Source organism: Prinia subflava, chromosome 6 (assembly GCF_021018805.1).
Source record: "Prinia subflava isolate CZ2003 ecotype Zambia chromosome 6, Cam_Psub_1.2, whole genome shotgun sequence".
Taxonomy (NCBI): Eukaryota; Metazoa; Chordata; class Aves; order Passeriformes; family Cisticolidae; genus Prinia; species Prinia subflava.
Window position 1 is genome coordinate 12,131,027 of NC_086252.1, and position 22,740 is coordinate 12,153,766.

At 37.9% G+C, this 22,740-nt stretch overlaps 1 protein-coding gene across 4 annotated transcripts in view; it reads left to right on the forward strand.

Annotated features, from left to right (window-relative positions):
• The window catches only part of AOX1 (aldehyde oxidase 1), a 36,750-nt gene extending 14,712 nt beyond the window's left edge, over positions 1–22,038 (forward strand). For all 4 annotated transcript variants that reach the window (XM_063400240.1, XM_063400241.1, XM_063400243.1 and 1 more), the window contains 20 exons: positions 476–568; positions 1,735–1,904; positions 3,173–3,299; positions 3,578–3,700; positions 4,877–4,973; positions 5,912–6,036; positions 7,484–7,617; positions 8,831–8,918; positions 10,412–10,498; positions 11,947–12,138; positions 12,428–12,655; positions 13,687–13,782; positions 14,476–14,604; positions 15,098–15,172; positions 16,993–17,045; positions 18,658–18,772; positions 19,368–19,433; positions 20,016–20,204; positions 20,631–20,798; positions 21,759–22,038. In XM_063400240.1, coding sequence (XP_063256310.1) covers positions 476–568; positions 1,735–1,904; positions 3,173–3,299; positions 3,578–3,700; positions 4,877–4,973; positions 5,912–6,036; positions 7,484–7,617; positions 8,831–8,918; positions 10,412–10,498; positions 11,947–12,138; positions 12,428–12,655; positions 13,687–13,782; positions 14,476–14,604; positions 15,098–15,172; positions 16,993–17,045; positions 18,658–18,772; positions 19,368–19,433; positions 20,016–20,204; positions 20,631–20,798; positions 21,759–21,788 — 2,385 coding nt within the window. In that variant the 3' untranslated portion in view covers positions 21,789–22,038. The remainder of the gene's footprint in view (positions 1–475; positions 569–1,734; positions 1,905–3,172; positions 3,300–3,577; positions 3,701–4,876; positions 4,974–5,911; positions 6,037–7,483; positions 7,618–8,830; positions 8,919–10,411; positions 10,499–11,946; positions 12,139–12,427; positions 12,656–13,686; positions 13,783–14,475; positions 14,605–15,097; positions 15,173–16,992; positions 17,046–18,657; positions 18,773–19,367; positions 19,434–20,015; positions 20,205–20,630; positions 20,799–21,758) is intronic.
• Positions 22,039–22,740: the final 702 nt, after the last annotated feature.

A 22,740-nucleotide genomic window follows, 5' to 3' on the forward strand; every position in this document is an offset into this window, starting at 1 on the left:
AAAATTTAACTTGCCGAGACATTCTAGGTATAATTTCCCTTTTTTTTTTTTTTTTTTTTTTTTTTTTTTTTTTTTTTTTCTTAAATATGTTCTTACAGAGAAAAATATCCCTTTTATGTTTTCTTCTGTTACCCTGAGCACTTTCCTCTAAACTGCTATTACTAGGTGATTGTTTATTACCAGGAGTGATTCTGAGCCAGTTTTGATCAGACCTCAAAACAAAGCTCCTCTGTCTTTCCCTACTTTATGTTGCTAGCTTTAAAAAGCTTATTTGTTGAATCCAATATATTTTAAAATATTATTTAGTGACATCTAAAACTGCTACATTGTTTTCAGATTGTTGTTTTCAAGCCTTTCTAGTTTAAGCCTGGAAAGCATTTCCTGTATAAGGATTTTGTGTTTGATTTTAGTTGTTGGCTTTTTTAATTGTAATGTTCAAAATGTGAGTTTTAGTAGTAATTCACTTCCTTTTCAGGATCCTTGCCAGTATCCTGGCATACCTATAGAATATGGGAGTGTCCTACAAGATTTCAAAACCAGAATGCCCCAGAGTATCCAAATATACCAGGCAAGTGATTTCATTTTGACACTGTTTTGTGCTCTATAAGACTAGGTAAAAAGTCACAGTTCAAGTATGAGCCTTGGTGTGAAGGTCAGGTACAGATTTTCCAAAGGACTGGAAGCAAGATGCTTTTAGTTGTTGATTTTAACTGTATCTCATTTGGAGAATCCTTGTTTGTAAAAATAGATTCTGGGGTAGACTCACTTCTAGACAGTTCTTTGAAGATAAATATGCTAAGCAAACTCCATTGTCAGACTGCTTAAAATTGGTTTATTGCAGTGTGCAACCCAGTTAGAAAGAAATGAGAAGAAAACAAAAAAAGATGGAAAAGCCCAGGTGTAGTATATATATACTGTAGCATAGCTATACTATTGTTGTCTCAAGATCTCAGGGGACTCTTCAGTACTCACTGTACATTTGGTTGTGTGCTCAAATTAACACGAGCAGGTTTTCCTAAATCAACAGTAGAGAGCAGCAAAGAACAGGTTTGGTATTTTCTGAGGTCACCATATAAATAGTCCATGGTGGAAACACCTGCCAGGATTTTTGATATTTTGACACTCTCAGTACACAAGTCAAAATACCGGCTTTTGAAAACCCAAAGAAATATACGAAATACAGGTACATATTGGGTTTTCTTTTCATTTTTGAATATTCCCTAGAAAATGGTACAAGGAAATAATTGGAAAGAAAATATTTAGGCAATATTTCCTCACTGGTTTACACTGATCAGTTGCAGTCTTTCAGTGAGGAAGACAAATCCTAGAAATCATTGCAAATAGCTCACAATACACCACCTGACACTGATAACATTCAGAGCAGAATCTTGTGAGAACAATTCAGAAAATTATCAAAGCTTCATGACACCATTCAGTAAGAGAGGAAAATGAAGAAGTGGTGGGTTTGTCACTTTGATGTAAATAATTAAGGTATCAAATCCAAGTAAACACACCTGTGCAGCCCTCTCGGAAGGTTCCTTAAGAGAAGGAAAGAGGAGAAAGAAATCCCCAGGAGAAGCAGTCACCTCCTGCAGCCACATCTCTTTCAATGTTGAACCAGAAGATGATAGTATGAGCAGTTGTTCATTCCTCTAATTTTCTCATCACTGTAAGAGTAACAGGGCTGTTCTTTTCTGAACTGGGGGTGCTGGGTGTGTGTTTCTGCCTGTACAGGATGTGGAGCCCAGCCAGTCTCCCAAGGACCCCGTAGGACGGCCCATTATGCACCAGTCTGGGATAAAACACACCACTGGAGAGGCAGTCTACATTGATGACCTTCCTTCTGTGGATGGGGAGCTTTTCCTGGCTGCTGTCACTAGTACCAGAGCTCATGCTAAGATTGTGTAAGTGTTCAAAGTGGACCTGAAGAAAGTGTTATCATTATTACTGCCTGAAATTTTTAGAGAAACTAAGGAGCTAAGCGGGTACAGAACAGTGTGCCTGATACCTGCAGGCAAATCCATGCTGGAAGCAGTATTGTGGCACTATTAGAAGGGTTTGCTAGGAAAAAACCCCATTTTGTTGTACTAGTAAGGGTGAACAGTTTCTGGTCCACAAACCAGCCCAAAGCTAGCCTAGCTACCTCCACAAAGTGCTCAGCTGTGCAGAGCAAGCAGACTTCAAGATTCAGCTTTACCCCCACTGCTTTGAAACCTCAACTCTATGATGAAAGAAGAAAATTGTTCAAAATGTAGGAAACAGTCTGGCAACATTGCAGCAACAAGGTGGCAAAGCTCCGATGAGGCTTATAGGAGAGAAGGGTGGAGAAGAGGATTTTATTTTGTAAGAAGACTGTTTTCAGGTATGCTTTTATGCTGCCAAGATACACCTATTCTAGCAGTTGGTTCAACATTCAGGCACCAAGACATAGTCAAGTGACCTAGTCAGGATTTTCATGACAGATAGGACTGGGGCTTCAAGCTACAAAGTCCTTGTCATATTTTGTGGCTTATTCTTAGGTCAGTGCTGGGTTTGGAAGCCCTCTTTTGGTCCCATCACAGAGGTGACATCACCTCCATCTCTGTGAGTCAGTAGGATCTGTTCAGTCTCCTTTGCCTTCTGATCTCTCCAGATCCTGTACATGTGCTGGGATCTGATGACCTGCTGAATTACATGCTATCAAAATATGCTATTCTTATAGACCTTCTGCTGTTCCTTCTGATCCTTCTACACCTAGACAATTCCATTCCTTCTCTGTTTATACTGGTCTTGTCATTTCTTTTATATCTCCCTACATGAATCCTCCATCTGAAGACGAGTATTTGTATCTTGCCATAAATGTGTAGGCTGTGAGGTCTTAGAAAGTTGCAGTTGTAGCATCATAATTGTGCAGTGATTTTTATTAAACCAATGCAGTTCAGGCAATCTAATGGGCCAATGATTTCCCTGTTGTATCTAAATTATCTCCTAAAAATGAAGCAGATTAGTAGAATCTTAAATTGTCTTTTATCTGCACTTCTCGACATGCTAGAGACAGAAAGAAAAGACGCATATGAACCTATGAGCAGAACTTGGTAGTACAAGAAATATAACTCTGTACTGTGTTCCCTTCCTCTGTGAACTGTTTGTAAAATTCATGAATTACACTTCTCTCTTGCCATATCCCAATCAGATCCATAGATACCTCAGAGGCCCTAAAAGGACCGGGTGTGTTTGATGTCATAACAGCTCATGATGTGCCGGCTGCAAATGAGTTTTATTTTTCTGATGATCCGGAGATTATATTTGCAAGAAATGAGGTATAACTACAGTCTTTTTGCAACTGATTTTCTTAATTTTAACTGTTTTTTTATCCTGCCACTATCCATTTCTGAATATTGTATTTTCCTTGATTCCGTAGTTATGGTAGTATTTTTATAATTCGTTAACTTCATGGATGATGTAAAAATAAAAAAGTCCAAGTAAAAGAAAACTTCTGAAAGGAAACGTAAGTGGTGGTTACATAAAATAAGAATACCCATAGCACATATGGGATTGTTTGAATCCACTGTTCCATTATATGATGTGTATTTTACAGGTGATTTGTGTGGGTCAGATTGTCTGTGCTGTGGTTGCAGATTCAGATGTTCATGCCAAACAAGCAGCTGCAAAAGTGAAGATAGAGTATGAAATGCTGGAACCAGTAATTTTAACAATTGAGGTACTAATAATTTTTTCTGCTTTTTTATTGTTTTACCTATTTAATTAATGGAAGCAGCAATTCACACTCTTTAGTTGCTTTTTAAATATGATTTTTAAGGAAACAAGATTACTTTGAACAGCCAATTAACCATTCTGAGTATGTCCCTATAAATAAATTTTTAACCTTTTGTCTAATTTTGACCACTGTTGCCTGATAGACAGGCAACAGTTTCAAAAGTATGAAGGTTTCACAAGTTTTACAATAATAAACATTAGAATGAAAAAAAAAAAAACCACACACACACACAAAAAACCAAACAAACCCACCAAACAAACAAATAAACCACAAAAAAACCAAAAAACAACTCTCCTAATGTTCCCAGTGAGGAAAAGGCAATGAGCATGCTGGTTTCTAATTTTTTGGTAGCTACCAGCTGGTCAGTCAGCATGTGTATAGTGGATTATATTCAGCCCCTGATTGTATCCAGCATTTTTATCTAGCTTGAAAGCTAGGCTGGAGATGTAGGAATTGTTGGGGGAATGTGAAGGAAAGGTGTTAGGGATGTACAACATTTTAGAAGTGTAATGTGGATTAAAGAGAGTAGAAATAAGGAACAAATTCACTTGCAGGGAGTCAGCATTAGTTCTGGAAGTCACTTTACAGCTTGTTTTAATAATGTGTATGTGGTCTAATGAAACAGTCTTCCTGACAGAAAAATAGATAAAGACTGACAAATTTGGTTAACGTTTCATTAGAATTGAAACTCCAATGAAATCTTATTAGAAATAAAGCCAAAACTAATTTATAAACAGATTCTACCTTTACTTAGTTCTTGTCATTTCTTCCCCTCTTACTGGCATCACTCTTTGGGTGATGTGGTTGCATTCTTACTCTGTGGTGTCTTGGTCACTTCCTGGATGTACCACAGGGAAGAGCAGGTTGAATGAACTGAATGCATTTCCTTCAGAAACTGCTGTCATCAGTTGCACAAAGATGTATCAGGAAAGAACTGCTGCTATTGAATAAACAAAACAATGACAGTAAAGGGATGAAATACTGTTGTTCATTGACTTTGGTTGCTGGTGGTTCCAGTCTCTGAGGACAATGCTGTTGGTCCTGAGACTAAAATTCTGCAACAAGCTGGGAATCTTAAAAATACTTAAAACACCCTATTTCTCTTTTTCTCCATTGCAGGAAGCTATAAAACACAACTCGTTTTTTGAGCCAAAAAGAAAATTAGAACAAGGAAATGTTGATGAGGCATTTGAAACTGTTGATAATATAATTGAAGGTAAACTGTAGAATACATTTGATGAGAAATTTTTGGTTGTCAGTATTTGAGTTAGGCTGTCTGCTCTTCAAGTCCCAGTTCCACCTTTTTTCCATGTAGTCATTGGGCCTGAGAAAACTCTTGGGCACTTGGAAGACAATGTGACTAAACCTAGTGTATTCTTGTTCTGCTACTACATTCAAGCTTTGTGCATCATCTGTTTTTGAAAAAAGTTACAGAATTATTAGGTTGGAAGGGAATCTTTTAGTCCAACCTCCTACTTAAAGCAGGTCTGGTTAGAGCAGGTTCTTAAGGGCCATGTCCAGTCATGTTTTTAATATCTCCAAATATGGAGATTATGCAACATCTCTAGGCACCTGTTCCAGTGTGTTTCATTGCTTTCATGCTGATTTTGATTTTTTTATATCTAGCTGGAATTTCGTGTGTTCATTGCCTCTTATCCTTCCATTGGGCATCTCTGAGAACAGTCTGGCTTGCTCTTGTGTACACCCTTCCATTAGGTAGTTGTAGACAGCAATAGCATCTCTTCTTAAACCTTTTCTTCTAATGGATGAATAAATCCAATTCTCTCAACCTGTTCTCACACATCCTGTGGTTCAGCCCCCTGATGATCTTGGTGGCCCTCTTCTTGACCTGGTCCAGTATGTGCATGCTTTGTTTAACTTATCTATGCTTTATTTATTGTTGTCACCACTTGTGGGCAATAGTGTTCTGCTCTTAATCCAGTTCTGGTGATGCTACCAGAACAAAACCAATTTACTCTTACAAGGATTTTAATTTGTGTTTTTATTTTAGATGTTGCTCTTTCACACAAGAAGTGTCAGAGGATTTGACAGTGATTGCCATAATTTACATGATGGTGGGCTGTTAGTTCTTCTCTGGTTCATTTCTTCTCTCCTTTTCTCTCAGTAACACTTGTGTTTTTCTCATTGGATCAGGAGAGATTTGCATTGGGGGACAGAAACACTTTTACATGGAGACTCAGAGTATGCTTGCTGTTCCAAAAGGAGAGGATAAAGAAATGGATTTGTATGTGTCAACACAGCACCCAGCAATGATTCAGGTAATGCAGAACATTCTCAGGAAAAATGTTTGAACTTGTGACAATAGAGCTTAGAGCTTTTAAAGTTTGGTTTACAAATCTGCAGGAACAGAAGCCACAGAAACATGAAATTGCCCATCTGGATTGTCCAATAACTACTTTGTAGTACTGCTGTATTCTGATAAAAACACTGAGCACTGCACTGTCAGGATAGGTCTCTCCTTTCCCTTTGAGCAAAGTACTTCATACTCACTATTGTAGGCATGAAAAGCTCCCTGTGGAGTGCTAAGGCTCCTCCATCTCTGTTAGTTTTCCACTGTAGTGAGGAGCAATCAGTTCCCTACAGAGTCAGAACCTACTGAGGTTCTGATCAAGTCTAACAGTTGTAGGTTAGACTGCTATTCCATGCAGCAGTCTCAGAATCACAGACTGGTTCAGGTTTCAAGGAACCTTTAAAGACAATTTAATTCAACAACCCTGCCATGGACAGGGTTGTCTTTCTCTGCATCAAATTTCTCAAGGTCCCATCCAACATGCCCTTGAACACTCCCAGTGATAGGGTGTCCACAAGTTCTCTGAGCAACCTGTTCCTGTGCCTCACCAACCTCATTGTAAAAATTTTCTCTCTTGTCCAGTCTAAACCTGCCCACTTTTAGTTTAAAACTCTAGCCCTTTGACCTGTCAACACAAGCTTTGCTAAGAAGTCTTGCTCTGGTTCTTGTAAACCTCCTTTATAGTTTGAAAGGCCACAGTAAAGTCTCCCTGCAGCTGTCTTCTCCTGGCTGAACAACTCCAAGTCTCTCAGTCTTCAAAGTAGAGGTGTTCTAGCCCTCTAAACATTGTCATGATGGTAAATGACAAAACAAATCTGCCATAGCTTGTGGCCTGCACAGTGATAGCCATAGTGCATGAAAATGATGGCATTTCAGACTCAACACTGGCATTTTGTGTTCAACCAGTTCAGCTCCTTTTATAATTTCCATTATTATTATTATATTGCCAATAGCCAAGGCGTATGAAGAACTTTGTGTTTGAGAAAGTGATTTCAAGCAAAAACATTCTTGACACTAGCAAGACCTTAGATTACTAAGAAACAAATAGTTTTATTTTAAATAAAAATAAAAGGTATTATCTTAGTAATAAAAATAATAAAAACTGTATACTAATCCATTTTTATTACACCTGAAGCTTCTTACTGTGTAGATCATGTAATTCGAGGGTATTATTCCTCACATCAGCCAATGGCCTTTTCGCAGTCTGCATGGTAAAGATTTGAAATGTGAGCACCCTTGAGAGTTTGTTGTTATTCTTTCTTTGCTTTTTAACCTAGGGTAAAGGAAAAGTTATATTCATCTGATAGAAGAATAGAAACATCCATGGAACCTTTTTCTAGAAAAGGTTTCTATTTTAGAACCTAGATTTTGGGCTTAGTTTGAGTTGGCATAAAATATTAAAACTTGTTTTATAGGAGATGGTAGCTGCAAGTTTAGGTGTTCCAGCCAACAGGATCATGTGCCATGTTAAACGAGTTGGTGGAGCTTTTGGTGGGAAGATCTTGAGAACTGGCTTGCTGGCATCAGCTGCTGCAGTGGCAGCAAACAAGTAAGTGCAGTATGTGTGTGTTGGGATATGAAAAAAGATGAAGCAAACAAGTTTTCCATTTTGGATAAATTGTTTTCTCCTTTTCAAAAGCTGCTAGTCAAAAAGTCATACAATCCTGACTTCACATTTTGCAGGATTGTTCAGTGCATTTCTTTGTTTTGTTGGACTACTTATGTTAAGGAGATCCAGCCTCAACTAAATTAATGGGCTGCAAGAAGTTGGTTTTAGTATAAGCTAGAAATACTCAAAAGGAACAGTCCCTAACTACTGAGACTTTGTACATACATTGAAATATGACATTAACCCTCCAGTTGTGAACCTCACTGACACAGCAGAATGCAAAAGGAGGAGTTCATGGAACTTCCTTTAAGATAAAGTAGTTCTAGCCCAGTCCTCAATATCTTTCAGTCAAAATTAGCTTAAATCTATGAGGTATTATGCTTTTTCTAATACTGCTTGAATTAGTTTAAGAATATTAACAGATAAAGCTCCATCCCCCATCTTCCAAATTTGCCAGGGCAATATTGGCAATTACCTGTCAGGGTATACTAAACTCCTTTATAAGCATAACTGATTTGCTGCAGAATTCACATCAGGCTACAACCTGTCAGCCAAAATGATCTGATCATCTGAGGGGTTAGCTCAATAGGTTTATGTTGCTTGTACTGTCACTGGTATAAAATTTGCTCTTGATCAGCTTTGGCCACATTATCTGTGTTTTTTATTAACAGGTCATGCTAAAAAGAATATTTCTTTTATGGTTTAAACTATCTTCTTTATTCCTAGGACTTTATTTTACACCTTATGTCCATTTTTCTAAAGTAAATATTTTAAATGGTATATGCATTTCTAGACTAATTTTCATATTTTTATTGTTATTCATACCTTGGTTTCATTCCAAGACACTATTTCATTATGGTTCTGAATAGCTAAGAGGTGACAAACACTTAACACTGAAATAGTTTCTCCAGGAGTAGTTTGCACTGAGTTATCTTGTTGGCTTTTAAGAAATGAAATGAAAATTCTGACATGATTGTAAATGTGAGAAACATGAACTCTGGACATAGTGTTAAGCATATGTTCAGGCTTATTAAAGTTAAGTTTAATCTAAATGCATGTTTATATACATGACTGGATCTGGATACATGATGAGTAGCCATAGCCATCTTCTTAATAACATAATTGCAATTTGACTTTTCTTTTCTGGATTTAGAACCAGCAGAGCAGTCCGTCTTATTCTGAGCCGAGAGGATGATATGGTAATCACTGGTGGCCGACATCCTTTTATTGCTAAATATAAAGTGAGTACCACTAAAATTCAGTGAAAAAATATCCACCTATATTCTGCAAATAAATATTTCAGTGTTACTGGGTAATGTGTTCTATTAATGAAAATTGGTATAACTGATTCAATTTTAAAACAAAATTCAAGCCAGGAACCCCAGAGAGAAAGTTGCTGCATAGCCCCTTTGTCTGCTTCTAACCTCTTTCAGGGTTTTGCTTTATTATTTTTCTAGTTCCTGTTCCTTCATGTTCTTGATCCTTTTATAGCTCTTTCTGTCTTTCTTTGTGGGAACAGGAAGCTACCCTATGGCAGACTTCTTCTGCAGAACTTTATTTTAGACTCTCCATATGGTTAGATTCACACAAAGAAGCAGCTAATTTTTCACAGAAACAGTGTCATGCAGAAAACTCGCCCTGTGGAGGAAATGAATCTCTTCCTTGCCCATGTGCTGTTATCAGTCATAATTATTCATTAGGGTAATTTCTGCCTTCTTTTCCTTCTCTACTTGTCACATAAATTATGTATGCCAGCCACCATAATGGGGTTTAAATCCAAATTTCTGCTGAATCAATAAGCTGAAAAATTTCTCTTAAAAATTACCTTTTGTTAATACACTGCAGCTCAAGCTGGATGCCTTCAAAAAGGCCTGAACAATGTGATTATACCTGGGCAATTATAGCCTTACAATCTAAGCTCCCCATCCCTCATATGACAGTACAAACCAATAGTAGTATTAAGGGTCTGGAGTCTTCACATTCTTTTTGGGTTTCTTTCATTGTCTGTAGCTGGGCCATTTCTTATATCGAAGTGTGCAGCCTCTGCTAGAGATTGCAGCTTCCTTATCTTTCAGCTTGAACTGACTCTGAGGTCTTCTTTTACTTGACTGGGTAACAGTTCAACATACCTAGGTGAAAGTTCACAGCTTGCACAGCCTAAGGCTGCTGTAAATTTAGCTGCTAACACTAAGCAAGTGGCATGATGTTCTACATAGGTAAAGTAAGACAGGTTTCATAAGATCCTTCCCTAAAGTTGAAAATGAGCTGTACCTCATGTTGAGAATTCAGGAACTGTTAGTGGCAACAGGTGAAAAGAGAGATGTGAGATAAAGATAACATTTCCTCATTAATAAACATAAATGTCATACTCCATCTGCCAGACGCTGTTTTTACCATTATAGTGGGATTTATCTACAGTAAACACTCCTAGCTGACACTCTTGTCAGCCATCTCAGGCAATAGAGAAGAACCCACAGCTTCTTCCTTTCCCAGTGGGCTTATGTTGCTTCTGTGCTGTACCTATACAGATCACAGATGCCAGGAGGGAAAGCCTGTATCTTAGAAACATTCTTTCTTTTTCTCTTGCTCTTCTGCAGTTTCAGTGAATGCTGTCTAGAAATTAATAGTGCAGCATGACCCTGAATATGTGGGTTATATTAATTTTCAAAATATACAAACGCTTCAGAAACAAATGAATGCTGAATTCTAAATAACGTACTATTGATCCTTCTAGGTTGGCTTCATGAATGATGGTAGGATCGCAGCTGTGGATGCCATATATTATGTTAATGGAGGATGTACCCCTGATGATTCTGTCCTGGTAAGGATTTTATATTGACAAACATTACAACACAGAATCATTAGCTGGAAAATTATGAAGCCGAATTACCTTGCCCATGTATTATTACTCATATAGACTTTTGATATAGGGATTGTGGGTTGTTGGAAGAATCTACACTGAGCAGGTTAACATTTCCTTATTAAATTTAGCATCTTATTGCTTTCTGATATTGCCTTGCATTGACTTCATGAATATGTTCTTAGGCTGATTTTTCTGTTATGAACAACTCAACTAACAATGTATTCCTTTTAAAATGGGTAATGCCTGCATTTGTCCCTGCCTAAAGCTTTATATCTTCAGGGCTGGGAAGACCTTTCTTGGCCTTCAGAAAATTCATAGTGATAGTTATCCTGTTGCTATCCCTCTACATTTCTGTGCTGGGTCAGCATTTATTGTGCTGTATACCTCAGTTCCTCATTTAAGGTCTACAAAGTATAAAATGTTTCTTGCTTTGATATCAATACTAGGTATTTGTGTTTGCACAGCTATTGTAGCTATAACTGAAATGTTTGCTGTGCTACCCCTCATCTGCTTGTCATTGCCCCACCAATGAGTATTTCCTGTATCCTTAAATCTGTCAGTGTAACTGCCCATGGTATTGCTGCCTAACCTGGTTCTGAAAAATAGCCTAGGTTGGAAGAAAATCCATTATTATAAGCATGTACATTAATGCAGATCATGTCAGAACTGTCTTTCAATGAAGTCCTAAATGATACAGTGAAGCTGCTGGACCTAACAGGAACAACCGAGGCTTAAATTTGTCATTCTGAGAAATCTACTTAACATTGAAGAGAGACAGCAACCTCTTCATCAGACATCAAACCATTTTTAATTTTTTTTTTTGAATACTGACTCCTAGAGCCTATTTTGAGGTCTCTAGTATAGTATTTTTCTCTTCATGTGGTTTTGTGTTTGTCATGTAAAACTTCTAAATGAAAAACTAAAGGACCACAAGACACTGTTGACTGCAGTACATGTACTTTCTGGTGGAACTAAACCTTAAGTGTGGATTTCCATAGGATGTGATAGTTCAGAATGCTTTCATCAGTTCCTTTCATAGCTACTCTTGCTTTAAACCCAATCTGCCTATTTTTAGTTTGTGTGGCTTTTGGTATTGAAGTAGGAGCAAAATCAATCATAAAATGACATATCTGTTACATCCTTAACTACTGATAACATTCAAGTACAAGAAACATCAGCTGTGTTCTGTATCAAAAATCTGTGAAAATTAATATGCTGCATGAAAAATGTTTTAATGAAGTCTGTTTGCATGCATGAGTACTCTTACTACCAGTGATTGCCAGAAACTTAATTTTAAAGGTAATTGTCTCAAGGTCTTTTATATAAGAGATGAGTAAGATTTAAATGTAAATTTGAAAGAAGCACTGTTCTGACATTAAACTAGATCTGTTTGTCCCCTACCTCAGGTAGCAGAAGTATCCTTATTAAAAATGGACAATGCATACAAGATTCCCAACTTGAGATGCTGGGCTTATGCCTGCAAAACAAACTTGCCATCAAATACAGCATTCCGAGGCTTTGGCTTTCCTCAGTCAGGACTCGTGACAGAAACTTGGATAACCGACGTTGCAGATAAAACTGGTTTATCACCAGAAAAGGTGACTAAATGAAGGCATCTTCTCTCCTGAAATGAAGTCTATGGAACTGGAAAGTCAAAAACCTTTTGATTAGTTTAACTGTTTTAACAAGACATTTCTAAGTCAAACATCATTTGTGCTGAAATTAATATTTTGTTAAGTCAATGTCTGGTTGTTGAATGAACAGCGTGGTCTTTCAAACTGGTAATTGTTCAAAAAACATACAGTGATCTTGTTATCTGTTAGTCTCCCCAGATGGTCAGTTTGCCTTTAACAGGATTGTGTGATAGCTGTAATTTCATTTTTTCAGATTAGAGAAATAAATATGTATAAGAAAAATGAACAGACACACTTCAAACAAGAACTTGATCCACAGAATTTAATACGGTGTTGGAATGAATGTATGCAGAAATCTGCATACTACAGTAGGAGAACAGCTATCAATGAATTTAACAAACAAAATTACTGGAAGAAAAGAGGGATTGCCATCGTACCATTGAAATTTCCTTTTGGACAAGGCTCACCCTACCTTTCTCAGGTGAATTTCATTAAGAGTAAGTGAGCTAAGCATTTTATCCACAGAAGATCACAGTCACTTATCTCGGCATACAAAACAAATACGTTATCTTTTCCTTGAAAATTATCATTGTCCTGATGATCGTTCCCTGAAGAGGCTGTAGTAGCCTGTAGCTCTTTTCAAGGTGAGATCAAAACTCTTTGGTTTTCAGGACGCTGCCTACTTAAATGCTGGTCCCATCTGTTGTGGTACAGTGTTGGAATAAATGAGCTGAACAAACTTAGAAAAAGTTTTTGAAGATTGATAGCAAAATGTTCTTTGAGTAAGTTTTCCACTCCAGAAATAGTTCTGAGCCTCATCTTTGTGCCTGTGGGGGTACTATGGGATGCTGCTCTTAAAGACTTAAATCCTTTGATGCCATCAAAAGGCTAAGGTTAAGGAAGGAAAAAAGAACAGTAGTATTTTTGATCCTTGTATTTTTTTTCATGTAGGAGTCCAGTGCTTCTGAAACTGGAAATATTCTATCAACCGAAAATTAATTAATTGACTGACTTGTGTCATTCAAACTGGCTGTCCCTGGGTCAAAGGGTCACAGGGTCTTTGTAGTCTACAGTGCTACTTCTAGGAAATAGAGTCCAGGAGGAAAATCTCATTCAGAAATTCACCCTATGCCATTTTAAAACCCCCAGGGCTCTCACATGGTAATGAGAGAGAAAATGGAACTTGCAGCAAATTACACTTAGAGCTGCTAGAGAGAGGTTTCCTCCAGCTTTTTTTGGAACCACTGAGATACTGTTGCCAGATGTAGGTTTGTTTCAGGATCTACTAACAGGAATAGCAGATCACCAAGGATTTGTATATTTTTCTTTGAAGTTCATTATAGAAGAAGAGCAGCAAAGTTGACTTTCAAATTTTGCCTTCTATTCAAAAGCACTAAACAGATAAACTGAAATACACTTAAACATTTTGTCTTTTTTAAATTCAATACATCACCACATACAACACATTTCTCACTAGGCTGATCTTGATTTTGTTGTTTTGGTTTTTTTTAGGCAGCTGCACTGGTTCATATTTATACTGATGGGTCTGTGCTTCTGACACATGGTGGAATTGAAATGGGGCAGGGTATTCATACAAAAATGATCCAGGTAACAAATGATTTAAATAAATACTGCTGTGTGCTTTGTCTGTCATGCAGATAAACAGTGTGAAGGTTTTCTTTTTGGTTAGTTAGTGTACCAGCAGAACAGTTTCTTTATCAGCATATCCTCTACTTCTTTACACTGATAGAGTTACAAAGCAAAGGTACCTTCATTAATTCAGAAAGGCAGAAGAAAAGAAAAAACAGACTGTTTTTTTCTTCCAATAGCATGTGAAGAGGCTTATTAGAAATAAGATTTTTGGGGGCTGATCCCATAAAACCCATAGTGAAAAAGGCAGAGATTATTCACGTTGATATATTCATGATGATAACATTATGATCCTGTTTGGTTAATGGATAATTCTGAGACAGATGTGTGAAGATATTTATCAAGTCAATGAAAGCTTGGGACCTGGGCTTGCATAATTTGCTGTAAGTCTTACAGGGTATAAGCAGGAAAATCAGAAATGATTGTTAGACTTCAGAGTCTCAATCCAGAGTTTGAGTACAGCTAGAACATTGTCCTTTTCTCTTTCTTAGTACTATCAGATTGGCCAAAATGATTTCAGCTGGAAATCAGAAGAGAACTTGCTAAAATTTGTATTTTTCCTGCTATTACTGACTTCTGGCAAATACTGGGAATTGATAGAGTGTTTAGACTTTTTCTAAAACAAAGAATATGTTGTTCTTCCTGGAACAGGTTGCTAGTCGGGAATTGAACATCCCCATGTCCTGTATTCACTTCTGTGAAACGAGCACAACAACTGTTCCCAATGCATGTGCCTCGGTAGGATCTGCAGGGACAGATGTCAATGGCATGGCTGTGAAGGTAAAGAATAGTATTTAGTTGAAAAAAATACCCTGTCCCTTGAGGGGTATGCTTGCCAAACTTCGGGCTCTAGCGAGCCCATAAAAAAATCAGGTTTCAGATTACCAATAATACTGGTGGAGATGGCCAAGAAGAAACATGACTTGACAGTTTCTCAGTAATGGTGCTTACGAGTTTTCAGAATATGATCTGGACTTTCCCAAAAAGGCTTGTACTTGACAAAATCTCTGCTTCATCTAACAAACTACCTAGTGCCATACAAACCCTGCCCCTGTTCCTGTTTGAAATCTACTGATTCACACAGATCCCAGCCTTTGTAACTTCACCATTTAGAAGTTTTGTCTATGTAGTTAATATGACACTTCCTGCAATACCTTTTCAAACTAAGATGACAGTAAAGCATATACTAATTAAGTAGTAACTAGAACACAACTTGAATAGTACCAAATGTGTCTGTGTTAATTTTGTGATATATTCTCCTGATTCTCACCAGGATGCTTGCCAAACTCTTCTGAAACGCCTGCAGCCCATCATCAAGAAGAACGCAACAGGGACCTGGAATGATTGGGTAAGACCTGGGAATCCTACTGAATGTGTTTGAGTGCTGGCAGAAACTGTGATATATGTACTGTAGTCTATAAATCAGCTCAGCCTAATAATCCTAAAGTTAAAAGCTGTAGAAACAGGTTCTTTCACCAAAAAAAGTGAAAGTCGAGAGAAGGTTCTTGGTGAGGCATAAATGATTATATGGAAGATAGCAATTAGATTTATTGCTAGTACAGTATTTTAATATTGCCAGTGCAATATCCAAGTAAGAAGTCTATCATCTGTTACAATGGATAATAGTAAAGTCAGGTTATGGTCCCCCCTGTTGAGTCATGAGCATCAGTGGGATTCCCTGGCTTTTCAAACTTTTCAGAGGAGTCTAGGTGCAGCCAGGTCTGCTTAGTCTCAGATTTGCTCCACAGCCTATGCCTAAAGGGTTACAATATGTTGAGGTGTAACCTCAGCCAGCCACCAGGCACCACACAACTGCTCACTTATTCCCCCACCAGTGGAATCAGGGAAAGAGTCAGAAAAGTGAAAGCTAGAAAACTTGTGAGTTGAGTTAAAGGTAGTTTAATGGGTAAAGCAAAAGCCAAAGCCATGCACACAGCCAAAGCAAAGCAAATAATGCTTTCATTCTTTGCCATGGGCTGGCAGGTGTTCAGGGAGAGCAGAGTGCCATCACACATAATGATTACTTGGGAAAACAAACACCAGAACTTCAAATGTCTCCCTGGTCCTCCTTCTTCCCCCACTTCATACACTGAGCATGATATGGTCTGGAATATCCCTTTGGTCAGTTGGGCTCAGTTAGCCCAGCTTCCCTTGCACCTGCAGCCTCCTTGCCCGTGGGGCAATCCAAAAAGCAGAAAAGGCCTTGGCTCTGTGTAAGCCCTGCTTAGGAATAACAATAAAACACTAATCAAAACACCTAATCTCCTCTAATAGGTATACAATTAATTTGGATCATTCAGACACACCGAAAGTAGTATCAGAAATTCCTGACCAAAGAAGGAATGTTAATATATGCAGAGAAGTAACTTTGTAACTTAGAAAGTCAGTAAAACCAGCCAGAAACCTCACAAAAATTTCTTGACTTATAAACTGAGTAAATCTAACATGAGAATCAGTCAAAGGGAATAGATTTGGGACCTCTGTCCCAAATACTGTCACTTTTAAGACCGGCAGAACTTTACAAAGAGCATTTCTCATGAAAACTGTCATTTTTGTGCAAATAGGTCATGCAGATCTTTATGTCAGTGTGGTGGTTTGACCTTGGTTGGACTCCAGCTGCCCAACAAGCTGCTCTATCATTCCGCTTCTCAGTGAGATAAGGGAAGAAAATGAGATGGAAAAAACCCAGCAAGTGATAAGGGTTAAGATAAAGGCAGTTTATCAAAGAAAAAGCAAAAGGTTGCACATGCACACATGACCCAATGACCCAATTAATCAGTGACTTATCAACTAGATAAGTTAGCTGACTGAGAGGGATCCATCTCTATTGAACTTGATCAGAAAAACTGAGCCCCCTCTCTGACTATGGCATTGCCAGTAATAAAGATTCTGCAAGAACACCCCTGTTGACAGGGCTATTCCTTCTTGTATTGCCAAAAGAAATCAGGTTGTTCATGCAAGAGAGGTTTAGCTCTGTAGTATTAGACACCATATGCAACTAAACATGCTTAACTCAGCTTGTCTTCTTTTCTTTACAATTTTTACAGTTTGGGTTTTAAATAAATATGTGTGGGTAAGTATATATATGTAAATAAAGTAAATATGTCTATGCTGTGTTCCTTCCTGACTCCTGCCTTGGTTTACCACAAGCACTGCTATATTTTACAGATTAAAGAAGCTTTTAAAGAGAGTGTGAACCTTTCAGCTACTGGCTATTTTAGGTAATATATTTTTGTTCCCTAAAATGCATAAATTAGACCAGGACTGATTTCTGAAGAGAATTAATACTCTAAAGAAAAGATCCTGTCTAATAGGCCTTTCTAATAGCTCATTTTATGTTTTAAATAATTTCTTGATATATGGAAGGTTGGAAGCATAAAGTTTAGGTGTTAATTTATGTCTAGTCCTCTGTGGACTCTCTAGAAAGTATTAAAAGAATATTTTGTGCCAACTTTGCTCTATGATTTGACATTTAGCAAACCAGAAAGCATCAGAAAAGTGACTGCTGCCTGTAACAGTTGTGCAAAGTGGGATATAGCTTATTTACTGGAGGCTGGATTGCTATAAGCTATAAATGTCATTTTTCCCACTGCTCTTAAAGCAGTCTCTTGGTCCCTTTTCTTTGAATTCTTTCAGCGTTTATAAAGAGGCAGAAATGAAAAATTTCTGTACTATAAGTCAGGTGGGATTCAAAGCAAAGCTTTTCTCTTAGCCTGCTGTGCCTTATCTCTTCTCTCCTTCTGCTGGTGGTTCTTGCTTATCAATAGCAGCTTTTCAGGTCTCTGGGCAGTCTGGAGTAAGTTGAAAGAGCACTTGGGAAACCCGTACTTTTATAGAACACTGAGAAATGTCTAAATAAAATGTCCCTTCCTGCTCTTAAGCCTGCTCAAGTATGTTTTCTGCTTATGCAGCCCTTTAGGAATATTGATATCACCAAAGTAATGAACAACAGTCATACTTTGCTATCTATATTTAATGGTGTCCAAAAACACCTGCAGATCCCTGAGCCTCAGATCCTGTATTGATCTAGTTCTTATCCAGTCATATTCTCTACTTCCAAGAATCTCGAAGGCAGCTGAGGTAAATGGATTATGAGAAGCTGAATATATGGATTTTGTGTATCCCTGTTTCGGTGCACAGTTCTGTACTATAATTGCTTTATGATAATCTTAAATATGCTCAATAAAGACATTTCAGTCATACATAGTCAGAAAATACACCTTAGTCAGATAGCTACCATGTTTGGAAGATACCGCTGTTCACTGTCCTCTCATGTCCTTGGATTTATCCCATCATTCCTGACTACTGTGGTGCTCTCAGTTAATCCCATTTCCTTCTAAGTAATTACACCTTTATTTCAATATTCCTCTTTTAACCCTCTCACACATTTCTGCAGGCTGTTTCTGTAATTTTGATTTTTTCATTTATCTCTTGTAAATTATTCTTTCCTAGGTCCTGACAAGTTTTCCTCCCTTTTTCTAAATCCCTTTATGTGCTATTACCTCAGTAACCACTGTCTTAAATGTTTATTCTCTGTTTGCTTGCTGTGCTTTTATTAGTGTATTTCTGGGATTATGCTGGTTATAGAATCTGCTGAACTGAAAGAGCTAGATTGTCTGCTACATTTTATCCAAATACAAGAGGCATCAAGCCTGAACTAGTGCTCTGCAGGCTTTCATGACATTTCCAAGTTCTGAGCTGTTACTTAAGATTTCACTTAAGATTTTGTACTTAACATTTCACAAGCAGTTTCAAACCTATGTGCTTATCTGCTTTGTTATTTATGAAAACTGTGGTCAGTTTTCTTCTTGTGGACTTTGTTTCTTCCATCAGAGGTTACAATGAATACATGGACTGGGAGAAAGGGGAAGGACAACCATTCACATATTTTATTTTTGGAGCTGCTTGTTCAGAGGTTGAAATTAATTGTCTAACAGGAGATCACAAGGTAATGACTGAATGTCAGAGAAGTTCTGAAAGTAATGTGAATAAGGCTTGCTCCAACAATCATTCAGATTTGGGGTTAATAAGTCACCTGTCTTCACAAGATAGTAAATCTATCATCAATGTAAATATGAATTACAGGTAGAGCAGAATGAAAGCTGTGCAGTATTAACCAACTTCTGACACACATGTCAATGTCATATGTGTTCACCTTTTGGGTTATGGGTGACATCTGACATGTTCTTTGCTTGTTTGTCCCTGTCTGCCAGCAATATTCAATTTCCAGGCTTTTGGACCATCTGGACTGCTAAAGGCTATAGACTGATGATCATATGCCCTCTATCTGTGCATTTGTGTGGGGATTTTCGTGAGCAGTGGAGGGCTGCACAAGCAGGGCTGTCTCTGGCTAAACTTCTGTAAAAGTTGAGATGAGCCCATTTTGCTTGTGATGAGATATTGGAAATTATTCTGGAATTGTGTACACTGAGGGGCCTCTATCTCAGTATTTCTTATTTCACTGAATACCTACTCTGACCCACATTATCTTCTAATGCTCAGTCCATCTCTCTGGGTGATATAAATGTGAATTTTATTAACAGAACCTCAGAACAGACATTGTTATGGATGTTGGATGCAGCATAAATCCAGCTGTGGATATAGGACAGGTAGGTGCCAAGAATTTTCTGATGCCTTATTTCTATTACACTATTGTCCTTACTTGAGATGAAGATCACTTCATTAATTCAGAAAACATTCATTTCTTACTAGATTATAGATCATATTAGAATATCTTTTGCCTATAGACTTGCTCCAATTGAATTAGTTCAGAACTCTGTAGATGTCAAAGAAGCTTGAATTTTACCCATGGTTTCAACCTGTAGTACTTCCAGTGTGTATGTATGTCTTCTGTCTACTGGACTTAAATCCTGTTTGTGAACTACAGTCTCCAAATTGTTCAAGACTTCCCCACTTGATAGCAGGGAAACATCTTTATTCATTGCAGGCTAGTCCACTGATCTCATCACTTTATCATACAAGCATTTTTCTTCTCAGGTATGAGAGAGGAGTGTGAGAACTTTTCCATTACAGTAGCCCCAAAGTGTTGAAGAATCTCATTAGGCAAAGAGAAGTGCATTAGGCCTCACATATATTACAGTAACAGCTAGTGATACAAATGAGTTCTTGGTGAAGTTTTCTTGGTTAACCAAACATCAGTACATAAATGCTATTTCTTTTCTTATTTACAGATTGAAGGTGCTTTTGTTCAAGGCATTGGACTGTACACAATGGAGGAGTTGAAGTATTCTTCAGAAGGGGTCCTCTGTACTCAGGGTCCAGATCAGTATAAGATCCCTGCTGTTTGTGATATTCCAGAACAGTTTAGTGTTTCCCTGCTGTCATCTTCTCAAAATCCTCATGCCATCTATGCGTCCAAGGTAAGCAGATCACCACAGGGCCAGATTCTTAGATCCCAGGCCAAACCGAGAAATTACTTGATATAAAACACATGTAAGTTTTCAGTTCCTCTCCTTTCGCATTTGAAACAAGTGTCCAGTAAATTGTTTTATTGATGACATCAGGGAAGCTAATGAGACATAAAGCCAGATATTGTTGTGTCACTTTAACGGTTGGCACATAGTAATTTTAGAGTTTGTTAACAGACCATACACAGAAGCTGAAAGATGTATTTAAAACCAGATTTCTAAATGTGTTGATAAACTGAAAAATTAGATTAAAAATATTAATTGATGCAGAAATCATTATGTCATTCAGAGTGTGCAGCTTACTTGTGTGTACTATGCAATACAAAATAGGACTGTACATGTGTATTTATATGAGTGGCTTTTTAAAATCTGTTGCAGGGGATAGGTGAGGCAGGATTTTTCTTGGGATGCTCTGTGTTCTTCGCTTTGAGAGATGCAGTAACTGGTGTGAGAAATGAAAGAGGACTGGAAAAAACCCTTGCACTGAACAGCCCCCTGACTGCTGAGCAAATACGGGCAAGCTGTGCTGATGCCTTTACTGAGATGGTAAGAGAAGGTGGGGAACGCTCTGTCTAACAATGGCTGGGTAGGAGTGTTTACTGATTTTGGCACCCCTAAATAGTGGAGTGCCTAATGATGTCTCCAATCAGTCATGCTTTATATACAGCTCCTTGTAATTGAAATGTCTGGCAACAGGTCTCATTTACACAAGATACTTCAACAAATGCCATTCAAACCTTCTATTGGAATTTCCCTGGATTTTGTACAATTTTTTTCTTCAAAATTGACGTAATTTTTACAACCTTCTCTTTCCCTGAATGCTCCTTCTTTCTTCTGGATGTCAAATCCCATAGAGGATTAAATAGCTTATTGTATTAACGTGCAATGGATGGGCCTCTAAGCATCTTCAGTCTCCTTCCACGTGCTTTGCCCCACTGACTGCATGCTGGCACTGTCACTTCATTCTAGTACTCCTTGCTGTGCCCAGTACTCCTTGAGAGAAAAACAATTTACTCAGGCTAACACAAAGAGACAGAAGAAAAACAAACGAGGCAGATACACTTAGTATAATGCTGATCCTCTATGCTCTATTTTCTGCTGTTTCTCTGTTCTTTGTAGTCATGTTTCCACTGCTATCACAATTCTTTTTCTGGGTAAGTTTTTACTTAGTGAGGCAAGATTCTTGCCAGCATATAAATCCATACTGTGCCCTGAACCTCTGAGGCTCTGCTATGGAAACTCTTGAGCTCTCATTCACAGATACCCCCATGGTATTTCTGTGATTGTGGTGAGGCACCACTGGCCCCTGAATCAGTAGGTTTGTGGGTTTACTTTCATTGCAGGAACTTGCAGGAGGTGAGGTCCACCAGAGCAGGGACCACGCTTCTCCATCCCTCTTTAGTCCTAGGCCTAGTTATCACTGACTTGGAGGCACCTGATAAGGGCAGTGTTGGGAGGTTGCCAGTCAAATAAAGTCACTGTTGTCATTTCTTGCTTATCTCTTAGATGGAAACAAAGAAGCTGGTTTCTCCTTGAGCCACATCTGTGTGAATGACAAACCATAGTGCACAAGACTGGAATGGAAAACCGATTTACTGCCCCAAGACACACTAATCAACTCACAGATAAATGTATTTTCTCTTTTTCTGAATAGAATCAGCTACCAAAAATATGCACTTTATATCTTACATCCTCATCTTCACTCTTCCTCCAGTTTACTCATAACAGTATTTTGCTTACATGACTGCATTTCATTGTTAGAAATAAACCTTCTGCATTTGAACTATGTATTTTCAACAAAACAGGTCTGCTGATCAGCACAGCTCAAATGCTGCAGGAGATGGAAGTTAGAATGAAGTGTAAAGGTATGCTAGATAACTTACTGCCATACTACACTGAACAACTTCATATGATAAATGATTTTGTAATGGCTTCAGCTAATTTTCTAATTTAGATTTGAGTCTTGCAGTGAAGTGTGAGTGCAGAGATCTTTGTCAAAGAATCAGAACTTTGTTTGTTGGATTCAGAACATTTTTGACCAGAAGTAATGCTCTGATTTGTAGTAAAGCTGCTTTAGAATCTTTTGGCACAGGTACCTTTGTGCTAAAAACATGCAAGAAACAAGAGTTATGATTCTCTTCTGCCATGCCAGGCAAGTTGCCATGGCTGGCCTAGATATACAGAATTTTATCCCAAAAGTTGACAGAGTTGTAATTTCCATCAGAACCTTTCTTTATCTCATGGAGCAAGCCAAAAGGCTCTGAATACAATGGGAAAATTGACACGGAGTTCAGTGTGCTTTGAACAGGAGAATGGATGACATGTCAGCCTGCAGGCTCTTATTATTTCACCACCTCTCAGTGTTCCACAATTTCTCGTCTTCCCTTCATTTATTGAGCCGAGACTGTATCTGTGACAGAAATTAGATCAGTTGCTTTTGCATTTTTGCATTGTCTATTAAGATATGGCATCTTTATTGTTTCAATTT